This window comes from Ascidiella aspersa, chromosome 3 (assembly GCF_963924565.1).
Source record: "Ascidiella aspersa chromosome 3, kaAscAspe10.2, whole genome shotgun sequence".
Taxonomy (NCBI): Eukaryota; Metazoa; Chordata; class Ascidiacea; order Phlebobranchia; family Ascidiidae; genus Ascidiella; species Ascidiella aspersa.
The window spans coordinates 16,460,267-16,478,917 of NC_139449.1; the positions used below are offsets into that span (position 1 = coordinate 16,460,267).

An 18,651-nucleotide genomic window follows, 5' to 3' on the forward strand; every position below is an offset into this window, starting at 1 on the left:
ATCCTTTTACTGTATCCTCAATTCCATCACATGCTCCTTTTCACTGACTTGTTACAAAAAAGACCATTGAGCATAGATGCCAAAATCATCTTTATGTTTGCACAGATAGTAAAAGCTTTTACCGTTTTTGTACTGTGCAGCACAGCACAACCATTAGTAATACATTCTACAGTGGTAATATTTGGCAGTATTTCTTTTTTAGAGCTATACAATTTTTTTGATTTACATATACCATGAAAACATCATGTAGCATATAATAACTACTGGACGAATTGTACAAGAGTGGTATGTCCAATGGCATTCTTGTGCTTCATCTTGGATATAAAAACTGAAATGCGTCATTATTAGTGATTTGTTTTTTTAGATTGAGATATTTTGATTGTGGTTGAAATGTATGACTGAGGAATAGATACGATTAGTCTGCTGATTAATAGGCTAACTCAATAAATTCTGCAACTAAAAGTGACTGTGGTATTAATACTGTTGTATAAACTAAAAGTTACTATTTGCACTTAATTGCAAGGTTTTTAATGTATAAACAAGTTTGAACAAATAAAAAATTGAAACTTTTTACTAGATCATATATTTATCCCTGTTTCACAGCACACTACAAAATCTTCTTGGTAAAAAAAACATCTTAAAATATCAATACTTGCACTTTAGATAAAAAAGTTTTTACAAAATTCAAACACCCCTAAAAATGCTTAAACAGAAAAGTACATTCCAAATTTTTTCTGATATATAAAATGTGCAAATATCTTTCAAACAAGATAATTTGCAGAAAAATAGAAATTAAGGGTTTCCAAAAAAAGCTAACTAAAGTATAGTTCCGCTTCAATAATTTCGTGAACTACGCTGTAAACAATAGACAATAAACAATGAGAACAGTTGGATAAACAAGAAATTTTGCAGTAACTTCAAAGTGGCAAGTATGATGGTTCTTACAACTTATTTGAACCTTCAACAAAGTTCCATCACTGAGAAAATGCAAGAAACCAACACGCCTTCACATTTTAGGTTTTCAGTTACGCTTTAATGAACACAAAAGTGACCTTACAAAAAAGGCCATATCTCCCGATATAGAAATAATCTGAGTGAAATAAGTAGATCATTTTTCTTAGGAAGGAATGCTCTACCAAGTTCAATAAAAAATTCAAGAGTCTGAAACCATGGGTTACATGGCCTGGTGAATTGACATGGAATGACCCAAAAATATTTTCTTGCAGTCCGAGTTAAATGTAAAATCCGTACTTCAACAGGAATCTGCATGTGAACTTGATGCTACATTTGTTGCAGAACAAGTTTTGTTTTTACAGAAAAAGGTAATTAAGAAATGTGTTTTAGACTTGCCAGTTGATATCAACCAAAGAGATTATAAGGTTATAATCTCTTTGATATCAACCAAACGCATTCTTACGATTTTTAACATCCTAATACACTAATACACACCGACTCTTCTAATCTAGTAAAATTCCTTCCTTTTGTGTACTTTTACTATACAGTACAGCATAGGTCAAATTCATGAACACAATACAGGTGTAGAACAGTTTAGAGTTTAGACCCTAACACCAGGAAGTCGAACCGGAACCGAACCGCAACTTTATGAACCGGTTTTGGTCCAAATTTTCCGAACCTTAAACGAATCTGAACCGTTTTATGTAAGACTTTAAAGGAGCCGAACTCAAACTGAACCGAATATTTTGAACGAACCTTAACCTGTCAACAAAAGCGGTTCACTCCAGCATGACGTCACAACTTTTATTTTACAGAGTCAAGTTATGCTATGTTCGAAATTTTAAGAAACAAAATTGAATACTGATTAGATAAGACGTTCATTTTATTTTTTAGATATTTTAATACTGAGATGCTTGTTTATGTTACGTAACTCTAAATTTATTGACCCACATTTCACTCTTATTGCATCCGAACCGGAACTTTATAAACCGGCTTTGAAAATAAATTCAGTCAAACCGGAAGTTTTACAATGCTCGCAATCGGAACTGAACCGGATTCCGAAAAAATCCTTGAACCCGAACCGAAAAAGTCAAACGGTTCGACTCCCTGCCTAAGACCAAGAATAACTTTTTCCAAATCATCAGCCCACTCCAGTTGTTCGCCTGAGCAGAATCTTTTTCCTGGCACATGGTAAAGTTGGTGGGGATATATTTAGCATCACAATTAGGACTACAGCTATATTTACTCATATTCAACTAGTCTATAAAAATATGAACAAAAGGTAAGTTGACCAGTGTAGTGAAATCTTGCTTAAGGTTCTATGTGCAATATAAAAACATTACTTTTTATACGGCCTGTATAGACCTACAAGCAGAAAGCCTCACTTTTTTAATCAGCAAGAAATTTACGAATTGGTCGAGACATGGGAGTGGGACTAGCGTACCAGAGAGAACGCAACTACCTTACGACTTAACGAAATCTCCCCTGTAAGGTATAGGTTACACAGGTATGGAAAACGCGATTTGCTCTGCACTTCTTTACAGTTTCAAATCTTGAAAGCCGTATTGTTCCACAATGGCAAATTAACTACTAATAACTGGGAGTTGTGTGATGATTTAAAGATGCTAGCGTTCTTACTCGGCCAACAATGGGTAGCAACTATGCATGCTTTCTTTGCCGATGGATTAGCCGTGCTGATGATTAACATTACATCACAAGCAGTCACTACTTAAAGAAACATAACTGCTGTAACACACGTGATTCGCCATACCCATTTTAGGTTTGGGCTAGTAAAGCGGTTTAAAGGCTTTGAAATCAGATAATTAAGCTTTTAAGCAAATACGGGCAATGTTCCTAAAACTTTCAGAAAGAAATGTGAAAGATGTTATATTCACAGGACCACAGATTAGACAAAAAATGCTTGGCAGTCATTTCGCAATGTTGTAAATGGTTTCTGGGCAGAACTAGAGCAGATAACTATGAAGGCCCATGGAAAATATATTACAAGCATACTACACGCTTGGAGTGAATGACGACATCACTAAGGTCAAATCTTAAGCAGGATTAAATCAAATTGCAAAGTGGTACAGTAATGCTTTCCAGCTAAAATGTAGTTTTACGTTAGAAAGCTTAAATATGTTCGATAAATTTAGCTAACGTGCTGTGTACTAGATCGCAGTTATGTTGAGTTAATGAATTGTAAACTAAAATCCGCAACTTGGCAATACGCACATTAAAATGTCGATGCACTTTGTTCAGTTCCGATTCATGGGGTCCGGAAGGACGGTGGTCAGTGTCCAAGTAAAGTTCGGTCAAAAAAAAAAAATATGCGCAGTTGTTAAATACTTTGTAGGTGTAGTTTAGATTGTATTTCAAACACGACTTGAATCGTACAAACAAATGATGTCACAAGGAACATTTGGCAATCTGAAAATCTTGATAAAAATATAACGTAAGAAAATCATGAATCGTTTTCATCAATTTTGGTTCCCGCCTTACGAGCTAAGTATCGATCTTCGATGAAGCGGTTCTTTTGTTTATTTAGCGTTCGCCGTGCATCTATATAGAAACCAATATCTCCATCTGTAAAATAATTTGTCTAATAATAGTTTGTATGACAATTTTAGAACAAAAAATAGTTTAATAATGGATTGTTAAAAAATAATGGCTCTTGATGACAAACGGTTTATAGATAACAATTCGTTAAGATCATTTCGTCCAAATGGTCTATCTATGACCACAGCTTTTTAATTGTTTTTACCTAAAAATAATAGGGGTTGACAAGTAGGATCTATTTATGGCAACAATTTATTTTAAACACTAAATTACAACAGTCATACCAACCAAACAATAACATTCATTACTAAAAAAAAGGCAAACTATTTTTAAGTTATTGGAACATAGTCTAAAATTTATCAGTTAACATTTTTTTTTACGAAATCTAGTTGCCGGTATGTACAAACAATAAAAAATAGTGAAGTGAGGCGCAAGTTTGTGTTTGGTAAAAATAACAAGTTACAGGATGTATGCACGAAAAAAGGGTGAAAAAAACGTAAATCATGAAAAAATTTAATAAATATTATTTATACCAAAAGTCATAACATGGTGTAAATCAGTGGTTCTTAACCTATGGGTAAAATTTCAGGATAGCAGGTGGGTAATAAGCTAAACCAGAATATTTAGAATTGTAGATGTAACAAACAATGTCACAGCTGTAAGTGGTAAAGCTGGTTTATTACTTCACAAGCACAGTGATATTTTATCCTCTTTAGAATTGTTTCGTCATAGTGATCATTTTTGTCGCTGGTTTTACGTATTTTATTTTCATGTGACAGAATAGTAAGATTTTTCTTGTACCCGCTAGCGTAGCTATTTTTTCATAATCAGTTTAGTTACGGCTGTTTTATATCCAAGCTTGTGGGCTGCGTTGTTTGTAGCAGATATTTTTAAAGGTATTCTTAGTAAAATTGTTAAGTGTACATTTAGAGTTACTGTTGCGACGAGCGAGCTATATTTCGATAAATAACGCTGTTTTATTATATTTTTAGTATCGCGAAATAGTAAAATAAATAAAATTAGATTTTGCGTAATGGGACTTTAATCTGGACAGAAATGGGTAAGGGGAAAAAGTTAAAAACCCCTGGTGTAAATGGTTACCAAAGCTGTAATTTAAAAAGAAATAAAATTGCCAAAAAGAAAAGACGAAAAAAATGTACACAACTCACATTTGATTTGCCAGGCATTTTCAGTTTTCTGTAGAAGCTCAGCAACTTCTTTGCAATGAACTGCCTGATTGCTTTGAGCCAATCCCTCACATGCCCGTAATCTCTTCGAAAGCAATTTTATGATATCTTGTTCAACCAGTCTAAAAATTTGTGAACAACAGTGATATAAGTTTATAATGTCTTCATATTTTAAGTTACTAGTCTGCCAGGTGTATTGTCAGTAACAGGTTTCCTACTAAGCCATGTTGTAAATCTCTTGTTATAGCCAACTTAAACACGAAAAAGCTGATGTGACAGCACAATTTGATTGCCAAAGTTCATCATGGGTAATTAGGCAACATTTTTTACCAAAGGAATTTTTATTTATTTTTTAGAAAATCCAAGGCAATATACATAAAGTCTATCTAAGTATACTTGTGTCTGCACATAGATAAAATATTTTATATATCTTTATCAGTGAATTTTATGATTCAATAATTTTTATCAAAACCTACAAAAATTCATACATAACACATTGTTGTCATGACCCAATTTTAATAAAAAAATTAAAAATACTCCAACAATGGTAATTCTAGAAACATTACTTACTTAATATTAAACTATTATAACATTTACCTTTAAGTACAAGTTACTCAATTCTTAGTTTAAATAAAAAGGTACTGAAAAGCTTTTTAAAATGAAAGACTGTGTAAATGTTGTATTGAGAATTCTATAATAGTTCTTGAAATGCTTGTTGACAAGTCTTTGTGTTTTTATGTGCATTGCTACTTTGATTCTATTTCTTTTTTTTGTGTTATTACTTAAGAAATATTAGCTAACCCGAAAATATACATTATCTGTGAAATCACACTATATTTTGGCTGATATATAAAATAGGGCTTCAATCCAGGCTGCAATAAATGATACCTGTATGTCTCGCAACGAGTTTATAGATAAGTTCTCTATTACTAAATTACGTACACCAAAGAGCCATTTAACGTACACCAAAGAGCCATTGTAAAATCACTACGCTGACAGGACGGTACACCAGACGGTAGGATTTAGATCAGGGGTCGGCAACTTTTTTTTCACGGGCTAAAAACCAAACTTAAAAAGTTTTCTGCGGGCCGCACAAAATGTTAACAAAGAATTGTGCTGTTAAAATTAGAACAACTGTGATTAAGGCAGGCCTCGAATCTTTTTTGCAAAAAAAACGTGTATAATTACATTTAAGGAGGCAGTAAAGTCTTGGCGCAAAGCGCGAACCAAAAGGGTTTGTTGGGTTTAAAATTTGAGTTCACGGGTCATCATCCATACTAGCCTACTAATAAAAATTGTAATAAAATTACTTTGAGGGGACGCAAGAGTTAATCTAGCTCAATAGTTGTTAACCTTTTTATGCCAAGGCACACCTGGCAAGCAAAGCAAGCGCAATTTTTTTGGGGTATACCGGCATTTCTTTCAAATTTCTTTTTAGTGTTTTTATTATATTGCCAAAAATAAAAAAGTGTTACAAAATATATGTCTGATATTTTTTTAATACGTTTTCCGTTTTTCTGCAACGCACTTGGCAGCCCTCCATGGCGCAACGGTAAAGAAGTGCTGATCTTGTTGAAAAGACAGCATCAAAATGCAAACAAACCGGACATATAAAAATCATACACGCAAGGCGCAAAAAAAATTCGCACTCTGTAGTTAAAATGCTCAAAAAGTATTTGAAATGGACTCGTGTCTATAGTTTGTCAAAGAGGCGGCGTGCCGGATGAATTACATCGGCGTGCAGGCCGTAGGTTGCCGACCCCTGATTTAGATGATGGCTGACAGCTTATTTCATAGAACAGAAGCACAGTACAATATGCAATATAAACTATAATGTGTGTAGCATATTGTGTATCAAACCACACCTGTCTCTTTTAAACTGGGCTTCTGCCTCAAATGTACACACAACATCATCAATTTGACATTCCCAAATTTCAGGAACTCTTCTGAGTTTTTTGTGATAAAAGCGACGTGATTGTGTAACCCGAATAGTATCAAACAGACCTAAAAAAATTATAAAATATTAATATTTGAGAAAATTTTATAGGAAAACCATTCATTCATGAATAATGGAATCATATACAAAGTCAGACGTATTTTATCAGTTCAGGAAAAGTAGTTACATGTCAGATGTCAACATGAACTAGTTGTATTTGGGGCCCTTAATGTTAGTTATCAACAGAGTGATATGTTTTTTTTTTGTTTAACTTTTGAAATATCAAGTCACAATTTTTTTTTGGCCGAACATTTCATGTTCGCTATTTTCTTTGATAGTAAATCCTCAATTCATGAATAATGGGATCATATACAAAGGCATAATTTTTTAACATTCAAGGAAAAGTAATATGCCAGGTGTCACCATAAACTAGTTGTTTTGGGGCCTTAATAAAATCTTGTAAAAATGGTCTCAGATTTTTAATGACCCACTTGTCTCTCCAGAAACACGGAAATGTTATCAATCATTTTCAGAAAATAATAAATGTAAAAAAACATATCTTTGTTAGATATACTGTTTAAATCAAGGGTCTCAAACACGCGGCCCGCGGGAGAACATTTTGTGCGGCCCGTGTCGAAAGTTTGAGTTTTCAAGTATTGACAATATTTAAGCGCCACATATCTTTTTTTATCAGATTTGAAAGTTAAAATTCACTCTAAATTTGCTTCAAAAACCTGAAACTACTCACCAAACTTCACTGTCATATCACTTTCAAACGCTACCATTTATGCGGTAAAAGATATGCTATTACGTCACATTGCCTATTCAACTCTGTTCATTTGTCACAATAACGCTGGAAAGCGCGCCAGTTATGTGTTAGTGTAATTGGTCATCTCATAATATATAAATTGATTGTTGAGTTCTAGGCTAGCGGCTAGCCTAATATTGAATAAATGGCTATAGTTTAAAAAGCTAAATTACACTTGTCTTTTGCTTCAAAAATGAGAAAAATCACATACGAAAGAAAAGTTTTTCAAGATAAGTGGGAGGAGTTGTATTTTGTCACCGCGGTAAGAGGTACTAGTTATTGCCTTATTTGCCGGCAGAAGATCGCTGTTATGAAGAAGTATAACAAGGGTTTGCACTTCGAAACAATGCACCGCGATAAATAAGATGCTTACCAGGGCAAAGTAAAAAAATAAAAAGTTAAACCAGCATTTTGCAAACAAGTTTCTTGGCCAGCAGTCCACATCTGCAGGCAACTATAAGATTTGTTTCTGCTGACAATTTGAAGCCCAATATCTAGGTCCTTGTTGAAAAACGCTGCCAGTAAAGTAGCCAGAATAAATAACTATGGCCTAAAATCAACCTACATGTGTTTATATTTTATTGTGTTCTTATTTATTGTGAATTGCGGCCCTTGGGCATTTTACACGTCCTCATTTGGCCCTCAGAGCAATTTGAGTTTGAGACCCTTGGTTTAAATCATAGGGCTGCCCAATCTGTGGGTCATGCAAAAGTTTTTAAGGGGTGACGAGTAGGCCTACATTAACTGCACTTCAACAAAGTGTGCAGAAAAGCAGACAAAAAGCATGTTGCATATCGCTATAAAATGTGGATCATTTAAGACAAGAATTCTAAACACTCTGGTTAAACCATGCTGAAAAGCTTTCTGTTTAACTTCTATAATTCCATAAAAATGCTGCAGCATTTGTGAACTATTTAGGTTCTTAAAATTTGTGGGAATCTGAATTTGAAAAACGTCCAAATACCTTGAATTAACAACCTGGATAACAACACCTAAAATGATGCAGCAGCAAAGTTTCACATAAAATTAGCATATAATTAAATACATGACCCACTTGTGCATTTTATAAGAATTAAGGTCGTGTTTGTGACCCGCGCGATAAAAAGGTTTGCTATCAGTGTACTAGGCCGTGCTGTTCAATCTAAGCCTTAAACTAAATTTTTGGCTATTTTAATTATGTAAACTCAAAAATTGTTGAGCTTCATGCAAAACTTTGGCCTTGTTTTGCTTTTCTGTCTCTGTTTTAAGCAAATCTATTCAGCCCATAAGCACTAATCATACTAAGGCATGTTGCACATGGCTGTGTGACTCTACCCTCGGTGAACAATTTCCATTAAATTTGATCATGAGTATCATTATTTCAAGAAATATATATTAAAATGTCTTGTGATTTAACCGCATAATTTTTTTCAGGTTTTTTAATCTGATTTTGCGCTGCGTGTTTGCACACAAGTTCTCCCTAAAACAGTTTATCTATGTAACAGTGTTGACATGTAGGCCCAGTTTGTAGTTTAGCATATCCCTTATGCATATATTTGTCCGAATCACAAAAAAATTTTGTGCCTTCGGCGGCTAGGCGCACCTTTTTGTGAACTAATTTATTTGTTAACAGCCTTGTTTATGACCTAAACATGGCAAAGTTAATACATTACTTAGGCAAAAACATCCTTTAACTTTAGGGGTGCGTCTAAAAAACGAATAATTTAGGCCAAAAATGCTAGTCCCCAGAAGGCTGGTATGATTCTGTCAGTCTGTATGTTAGTACACCGAAATCCATTGCAGACTCACCGAATCTGTCAATCAATAATGCAAGCAGGGCAGGCTAGGAAAACAACTAGCCTGCAGTAAGGTTCGAACAAACAACCTCTGATCATACCTGGACCATCGATCTACCAACTGAGCTGCACAGGCCCAGAGAGGAGTTGAGTCCAGAAACATGTATGCGCCTATAACCTCAAGGGGGGTCCGCAGTACCTTATAGTTTTTCAACGAAACATGCACACACATAAGTGTAGTAACAACTGTGATCTAGCCCTTCTGAAGCTGTATTTTGACCAACAGTAACAGCACATTATTACTACACGGAAAGCTGTCACAGACTGAACGAATCTGTCGATCAATGTTACAAGCAGGTCAGGCCAGAAAAACAACTAACCTGCAGTGAGGCTTATACTTACGACCTCCGGTCATAGCGGGATATTAACTTATAGGACTAATGTATGTTTTGTTTATTTGAATTACTTGGATATTTTAGGTATATGCAGTAAAATTTTGTCTTTTACACACAATTTTTTTACACACAAATAAATAAACCTTATTTTTTTTCTAATTTTCTCTGGTTCAATGCAAGTTAGACAAACTTTAATTTTTAAAGGGGGTCTCGAGGATAAAAATTTAAGAGCCACTGACTTTAGGCATGAGAAATTCAAAAATTACTTATCTATTTTATGTCCATTAGGTAGTCTTTTCAAAATGTATGAAATTCCCAAATTTGTTCAGGTATGAAGTCCTCAACACAAAGTATGCATTATTTCAGGAGTTTCAGCCATAATATGAGAAGTCAACATTCATTCTTACTGTGTTTTGGGTGGAACATACAATTTTATGTAGTAGAATTACATTATTGGATTGATTATGAGACTGTAAGGCTGTGACTTTTTTAATGTGACAACTGTTAAAGTTTTTCCAATGTACTCGTACAAAAGAAAGCAAAAACTTACTATGAATAACTTCTGCTGGTAGCGTGAATGACTTCTGCATAAAAGTATAGGCAAAAGGCAAGAAATTAAACTTGCTCTTATATTCCACTTGGGGTACTGTAACCTCCACATCATGAAAAACTCTATTGTTTTCACGAACAATAGGATCTTCAATTGGGCCTCCGACACCAGATCTAAGGGTTAAATATTACATAGCTTTATAAGTATTCAATATACACTTATCATTGAACAAATTTCAGTAACTTTAACTAGGGCGCACTATGCAAGTTAACACTGGACTCCCATAAAATGTTCCAACATTTTGTCATATTTTAAACGTGTTCTGTGTGTAACTTTTTAGCAACAATGTTCGGATTGGGCAACTCCACTTTGGTGGAGCACTCTGTTGTTTTAAATATTTTGTTTAACCCAAATTTTAGGAAAGCCACACAAATGGCTCAGCTGTGTACCGAACTTCAAAAATTTAAACTATACACCTAAATTTTTTAATTGTATTTTTGTGTGCAAACTAAAATTAGTACCTTGCACACCTGAATTCTAGAAAAAGGTTAAGTTGTGCTAGATTCTTGAACTTCAGGTGTGCATAAAAGCTTGATTGCAATAATTACACAACATCTTGGTGTGAACTGTGAAGTGCCATGAAATGCAGAATGGCCAAGCACAAGTGGCATATAAAAGTTACTGGAATTTTGGATCATGAATGTTCGTCATTAGGTTTATCTTTAGAACAATGCATTTTTGATCTCAGGCATAATATAGATATCCTACTACCCACTGTGGAAAGTACGGCAAGTGCTCCGGCGAGTTTTTTTTACCCTTTTTAAAATGCGCTCCAAAAAATCTGAACTGCACCCCAAATATGTCAAACGCTTGTGTTTGTGCAATGTATGCAATACAAAGTGCATCGGAAAATCATTAAGTGCAACCAGAAAATTTTCGGCTGTGCAACCGCAAGATACCGTCAAGACCTGCCATACTTTTCAGACTGGCCTACTACTAAGTTGCAAACCAATCCTCTAGCCGTGTATTGAATTATAGGAACCGGGTCATTCTTACATAAATATATAAAAACTGGATTGTTGTATATTGCACTTCAAGTTTAAAAGTTGGATACTGGATTGCTGGGCAAATAGCCAACTCTATTTACAATCAAACCCTAATTCTGATATTGCTAATATTTAATGAAGAGTGATTTACATTTCTTTCAGACCGGATGATGCTAAAGCAATGTTGTTTCCCATATTGTTTTATTTGACACTCTTCAGTCTTCTCCTCGAATGCAAGTAATCACACATTAACTTTTAGAAGTCAATTTACCTTTCTTTCATAAACGAAACACACCAAAGGATAGCAAACCTACAAAAAAAACTAAAACTGGGTAGCTTAATAAAACGTCTAATGAGCATGATTGGTGTCACTGGCGTGTTAGCAACACACAACTCAAGTGGTCTAAAAATTGGGTTATTTATTTTAATATTGCACATAAAATAATTTACTTGCTATGATGTGTTGCTGTTGAGTATTGCTCATAATCAAATACGTTTATCAGTTAGAATTATAATTAGGGTTCCTCTCCGGCACATTTCTAGTTATAATAGTTTCAAATTTTATTTTTATGATAGGACATGAATTGAAGTTAACTTGCTCTAACTATAACTTGTCTGGGACTTGACTTAGAGTTAAGTTATTTTACATTGAAGAACGGAAAACTAATTGAAAAATTCCCGAGAATCCATACGAAAAAAGTATACCTAATGACGTCATTAGGATGTTTAAAATTACTTCATATTAGCTCCAAACATTTAATTGAGCTCATTTATGTTGTGTAGTATTGTATCTGCAATCCTGTAAGACGTTCTTGTATTAAACGCTGTAGGCTGCACTGTTATGTGTTTTTATTTAGAAAACAAACGCATGTAGGGCACATTTTTATTGGTAAAATAAATTTAATAAAGGTTTTCCGCTGGTAGGCGCAAATAAAGCAACTCAGGCAACTATTTTATTAAGTTTGGTATAATAATTTGTTTCTTTGTATCAGTCAAAAACAATGTTTTTTAAAGTTTTGCTATGTTGCCGAATAACCAGGATTATAAAACAAAATTCCCGAGATTTGGGATCACTATTTCGTGGGAAATCCCAGGAATTTTTCCGTCGTTATTCGACTTAAGGGCCAGCGCCTTACTTACACGTAGCAACGCACCTCAAGCTCAAACGTTAAACGGCCATAGTTGCCTTTTTTTTTGGCGCTCTTTTACTATTGTACGTGAAAAGTTATGCAAACAAAAAATAATAATAATACCGCATACCACAACGCATATTGTTTGGGTTAGCGTTTGGGTGAGGGTGGGTCACGTAATATTATGTTTATTATTAATAATAACTTGATCCACCCTCAACCAAACGCTAACCCGCACCCTAACCCAAACAATATGTGTTGTGGTATGCGGCATTTGAAGAAAATCTTTTTTTATTAATTTTTACGTACAATAGTAAGAGCGCCTTTTTTTCACAGTAATCTTCTAGATTTACCAAAAAAATAATCTAAAAACATCTAGATTTTTATGGAGAAATCTAAAAATGATTTTTGAAAAATATTCAATACTTTTGGACAAAAAATCAACATTAAAAGCTTAATGCCGTATAAAGTTGCATAAAGGGACTTGTTTGATGCTTTAGATTTAAGACTTCTGCTTTATAAAACATTTTACTGAAGATGACGAGTTACTGAAATTTCGATTTTATATCTCATCATTTTTTTTTTTCAATTTGCAAAAAAAAAACTTATGAAATTACTGAAATATTTATCGTCAATAGCGAATCTGTCACTAATTTAGATTATACAATATTTTTTTATAATAATCTAAAAAAACATCTAACATCTAGATTGTATAATCCTACATCTAGATTCAAACCAAAACATCTAAATCTAGATTAAAATAATCTAGAATGGCAACTATGTAAACGGGCGACCTTATGTTTTGATCACTGATCTCTATGAAACCTGGATAGCGCAACTAGTGGTTGAAAATTGAAGGCTTCTACGCCGTCTTGAAAGGTTCCAAAAGTGCGTAAATTTTGCATTACGGCTTATGGGAGAGGTATCTTAAAATTGTCTTTATGGCAATATTTGGTGATTATTTTACCGAATTTTAAGGGATTAGTGATGTATTGGTATGCTTGGTACTATACACAATACTAATAAAGCAGAATAACTTAATTTTAGCTCCTGCTAATATAAATATACTTCGTTTTTACTGGCACCGAAAAATATTTTTTTTTATTGCAACAAGGCAACGTCAAGTTAGGTAAAATCAACTTACATGATAAACAAATCTTTGGAATGGCCTTTTTGATCGTGAGCGGTTTTTGAAGCCAATGGGATGGTTTCCACCACTAGAGGCGTTGCGTGAGTCAGATGAACAGTTGCGAGCGCCTATCTTTTACAATGGTTATCCGTGGTTTCAATTACGTGTTTTCGCGCTTTGTTTTCGTAGAATCTATTGTGAAGCTAATTATTCGTTTTAAGTTAACTTTAATTAATATCTATAATCACTTTTTATTCGCAATTTCTTCAAATACTGGTAGCGAGAAGTTGTTAAACATGTACTGTTACAACTTTAATTTTGTACTTAAAATAGGGTTTCGGTTGATACCAGGAAGCATTTGCGTCAACTTTAAATTATAAATAAAATGTAATTGGAATACTTAAGGTCAGCTAGTTCCAAACAAAGCTGAAATAAGCATTTTTATGAGGAATAATGTAGTTTTTTGTGGTACTGCTGTTTTTTAACCTATAACTTTGCATTTTGCAAGTTGTTTCATTCACACTTTTTAACAGACATTTTTAATTCAAAAATATATCTTCTGTATAGTATTCTAAAGGACATTGTATTGCTTGTGCATTAACTTAAAATTTTCACCAGATATTTCTTTTGTACTGTAGTAGCCACTTCGTCATATTGTGTTTACACAGAGAATTTTTGTTTTTAATCGATGTGTCGTAACGGAAAATTTTCAGTAAAAATCTATGGCCTAAATTCTTTGCAACCACATTGTAATGTTTGCGTTACTCCTTGCAGCCAATGTGCAAACGATAAGCGGAAAGTTTTCGGTAAAATTCCGTTACGTAGATTTCTTGCAACCACATTGTAATGTTTGCGATATCTTTGCAGCGAATTTGCAAAAATTCAAATTGCTGACACCAATTTTTATGCGTCAAGGTATTTACATCCGTTTATTTGTATATGTTTCAAAACACCGCGGTCTGAACATTAGTCGGTTTCCCCGGTCGTGTGATTTTCAAACTGTTGACATTTAACTGGAGTCAGAAGCTGTTTCGCAATTGCATTTTGACGTAAAAATTGTATGTTTCGCGTCAGAAATAAGTGTGAAAAAGGCTTGAGACCACGCTTTGTTATCACGTGATATTTTGTTAAGTATTATAAGAATTAATGACGTAAATCTTTCTTCGTTCGCAGAAATTTTCTTAACTGATTCTCGTCTATAAATAGCGTGTTCAATCAATATAAAATAAAAAAGGCTTTTACAGCTTTTACTAAGACAGCAAAATTGACTGTTCATGTATCTGAACTAAAGGAAAGAATTGGACCTGAATGGCCTCACGAAGACAGGCCATCTCAAATCTTGTAGGAGTGTGGTCGATTCATCTTGGCAATTAAATAAATGAAGACTCATTAATCGGACCCATACCCCTACAGTACTCAACATTAATTTAACACCTTTTAATACAAGATACCTCACATCTTAGGAAAATATTCGAGTGATCCACATCCTTTTAAAAATAACTAACTATTTATACTGTTATGAAATAGGTGTAATTTTGTAAATGTTATCTTATTATAACCTTTCTTACAAGTGACCCCATGTGGTTTTACAAAAGTGGAATAAATATAGCCTGGAGCCCTAGAGCAGACACTATCATGCAAGCTTGTGCATTTGGCTGAAAAATCAGGCACTTGCTGAATTCCAAAGAATATTTTGGCTATAGAATCTTGACAAAGAAACCGTATATTTGTGGAAGAACGCCAGGACAATGAAAGAAGTTTGTCAGTTTCCAATGTTACAAACAAGTCACAACTAAAATGAATCTTATCATTCTTCAAATCGTAGTCAAATCTCTAGAATAATATTGTACTGATTTTAATATGAAATTTAGTAGAATGTTTTTTACTTGTGGTTTTGCCATCATCAATTTAATTTGCAGCGTTTAGATCAACTGTAAAATTTTGTTTCATTTCGTATCATACAAAAAATAAATGCATATTATAAAGTTAATAAAACAAGCAAAACTGTTGACTTTTTGTTAGGTGTGAACTGTAGTATATGACATCAAGAACATGATTTAAAGTGTTTTTTTAATGCAGTCTTGTTTCTCCTCTCCCCTCGTAGAAATTATATTTCCAGATTTGTCTGTTTTGATTCCAAACCTATAAAAAAGGTATAAATAATTTTTATAAGATAATGATTATTATTTATTCCAACTAAATCAAACACTGTTAAAGAATCCCATAACTTACAACAAATTAATTTAATCAGCGAGCACTAGAGGTAGAAAATAGCGAGCACTAGAGGTAGAGGTAGAAAAAACTTTTACCTGTTAGATCACTTGGAAAGCAGCATCTGCTTAAATTGTATTCCAGTACTAGTTTCTTTAGTTCCATAAATTGAAAGAAAGAGGTCTATTTTGCAAAATAACAAATTAAGACCACACAGTTTATTCTAAAATAGTTACAGTTGTTACCTGTATAAGTTAAAAAAAGTTTTTTTTTTTTATTCATTTATTTTTTTTTTATTAATAAAATAGATAGCGAAAAAAACGAACAAGAAAAACAAATTAAAATAGTAAAGCTCTCAAGCAGCTAACGACCATTTACTTTTGTGTTTTATTGTACTTCCTCTTTTTAAAGCCGAATATCGCTCGGAAGTTCGCACAGAAGATAGCAACAGTAAAAAGCGTAACATAGTCGGGACAGTGTCGGCATATTTACATTGATAAATAACATATCGCGCGCATAAAAGGACACAATTAACAAATGTTTTGCACGGTTCGTTTTTGTGCACTCCAAAGAGTAATTGCTCGTGGGAAAAAACACACGATATTCGTAGTTTAGTACTTAACCACGCACTCACGTTTTCCCAGTATAGACACGTAACAGGAAACAAATAAAACAAGTGGTACAGGGTTTCCGTGGCCTTTTTGCAAAAAGTACATTGGTTAGATTCGGTTTTACCAAACGAATAAAGGGAGTCATTTGTAACAATTGCGCCCAAGTTAAACTTTATCAGAAAGCTTCTCAGTTTGTTTTCGATTGTTGAATTGTAGAGGTTACGGTAAATTTTCTCCCATGGCAGACGTGCACTCCCGCAATTTAAGGTCCAGTGCCATTTTAATTGAGCTTTTGGAGAAAAGAGAATTGTTCTTTGTATTTTTTCGTAAACCGATTTGGTGGAATTATACTGCTGGATAAATAATTTTAATGTTGGGGTTCTATACGAATGGGACGTTGTTGCGCTACCCGAATCCCATTCTTCTGGGAGACTCGAGATTAATTTTATGAATTGGACAAAATCTGTGTTGTTAGGTGTAAAGTTAAATTTATTTACTAATGTGTCATATTGTAAATACTCGCCGTTTCTATTCAATAAATCCTGGTGAAAAATTATATTGGAATCTATAAGTGATGGCATAAAAAAAACATTTGAGCGGAATTTTACTTTTTTGTTTAGCCAAAGCGGACGGCTGTTTGACTTTGGATCTATAATTTCCAAGAGTTGTTTGCACGCCGTTATTGCACAACGTAACGTTCGCATAGGAAGTACACGCTTTGTGATTGCATTGTTTGTTCCTACGTTCCCATTAAGAAGCGCTTCTAATCTGTTACCTTGGATAAAGGGGCCTTCGATTTGTACAGTCTGTTGCTAGCAGTGTTGTAAATAAGTCATTTTGAAATGACTTAAGTCCCAGTCAAGTCATTTGTAAAATAACTTAAGTCCAAGTTAAGTCTTTTTGAATAAATAACAAGTCAAGTCCCAGTCCAAGTCATCGGTTGCCCAAGTCAAGTCCCAGTCAAGTAATAATTAGAGCAAGTCAACTTCAAGTCCAGCCCTTGTCAAAAAAATAAAACTTTAAATTATAAAAACCGGCAAACTCCTTCGATTATTATGAGCAACTCATGTAAAAAATAACATAAAAGCAGCATATTACGAGGAAATTATTTTATGTGCAAAGATTGGGATCAATAAAGAAATTTAAGTCAAGTCATTGACTTAAGTCTTTACAACACTGGTCGCTAGTGGAGTGCGAAGCCAAAAATAGCAAGCAAGCAATTAAGTTCTGATCAGGCAGTAAATAAAAATGCAGCCAAGTCTGATTTTACTTACTTTGAGAACACTAAATCTTATGAAAAGAAAGGAGTTACTTAATGTTATGAAAAGTATTGAATTTTCACTGAAGAAACTTCTTGGAATCGCATTAATAAGAGGGCGCAATGTTGATTTAACTTGCGCCAATAAAGAAAATGTATTGGAACACGGCAAGAAGCCCTATGCAGATAATGAAAATACATTTGTTAAACTAAACGAAAGTGATAAAATCAATATCGCGGTTGGCTGGGTACCTATTCCTTTCCCCCAGTCAACTTATCGAAAAAGTTTTATTTACAAATTATGGAAATCTGGGAAAGGTGACACACACGAAGGACAAAGTTATGTTACGAATGCTCGACATAGAATCCACCGAACAAGAAAACCCTTTATCGAGCTATACTAGGGTGGCAAATGTTAATTTTGTGTGATCACGATTGCAAAAATGGGTATTTTTTTTAAGTTAAACCATTAAAATTGGTAAACTCGTATAATTACGAGCAAAATCAATTAGAAAATCAACATGTAGCAATCTAACGTTTTTTTGCTATATACCGTTCTTGGGATAGATAGGTCAATTTTATTATAAAATGTTAAATGAAAACACCTAATTTCGAACCAAGTCATATGACTCAATGACTTAAGTCCAAGTCAAGTCATTTGTCTAAAAGACTTGAGTCAAGCCAAGTTGTTCTACCAAAGCGAATTAAATCAAGTCAAGTCATTTAAAAAGAGTGACTTAGAGCACTTAATTTAAGTCAAGTCATTGACTTAGGTCATTACAACACTAATAAAAAGTAACCTATTTTGTTAGAGTTTTATGTTGAAGAGCTGCTACTTTCAATACAAAAGCTACATTACAAAGATGTTATCGATTCAGGCAAAGCGAAGTCACAATGCTACAACTGTTTAAAAGTAGGCTACAACTCGTTTAAGTCTTAAACTTTAAGACCAGTTGTATGTGAAAGCTAAGAAGTGTTTTAGTTGTATACTATTGCGTAATTAAACTTTGGGTTGATTTTGATTCTTGAAGGTCCACCGGTCCGCAAAATTTGTTTTGAAATTTGACCGGTCCGTATGCTAAAAAGATTGAGAAACACTGGTCTA

At 33.8% G+C, this 18,651-nt stretch overlaps 1 protein-coding gene across 1 annotated transcript; it reads right to left on the reverse strand.

The window, feature by feature from the left end:
• Positions 1 to 3,304: 3,304 nt before the first annotated feature.
• Positions 3,305 to 12,305, reverse strand: LOC146160425 (NADH dehydrogenase [ubiquinone] 1 beta subcomplex subunit 10-like). Its single transcript, XM_083384156.1, has 5 exons — positions 11,359 to 12,305; positions 10,162 to 10,334; positions 6,563 to 6,701; positions 4,680 to 4,819; positions 3,305 to 3,537 (listed from the first exon to the last, which is right to left on the reverse strand). Exons 1-5 carry the CDS (start codon positions 11,400 to 11,402, stop codon positions 3,416 to 3,418), a joined length of 618 nt encoding a protein of 205 aa, XP_083240282.1. The 5' UTR covers positions 11,403 to 12,305; the 3' UTR covers positions 3,305 to 3,415.
• Positions 12,306 to 18,651: the final 6,346 nt, after the last annotated feature.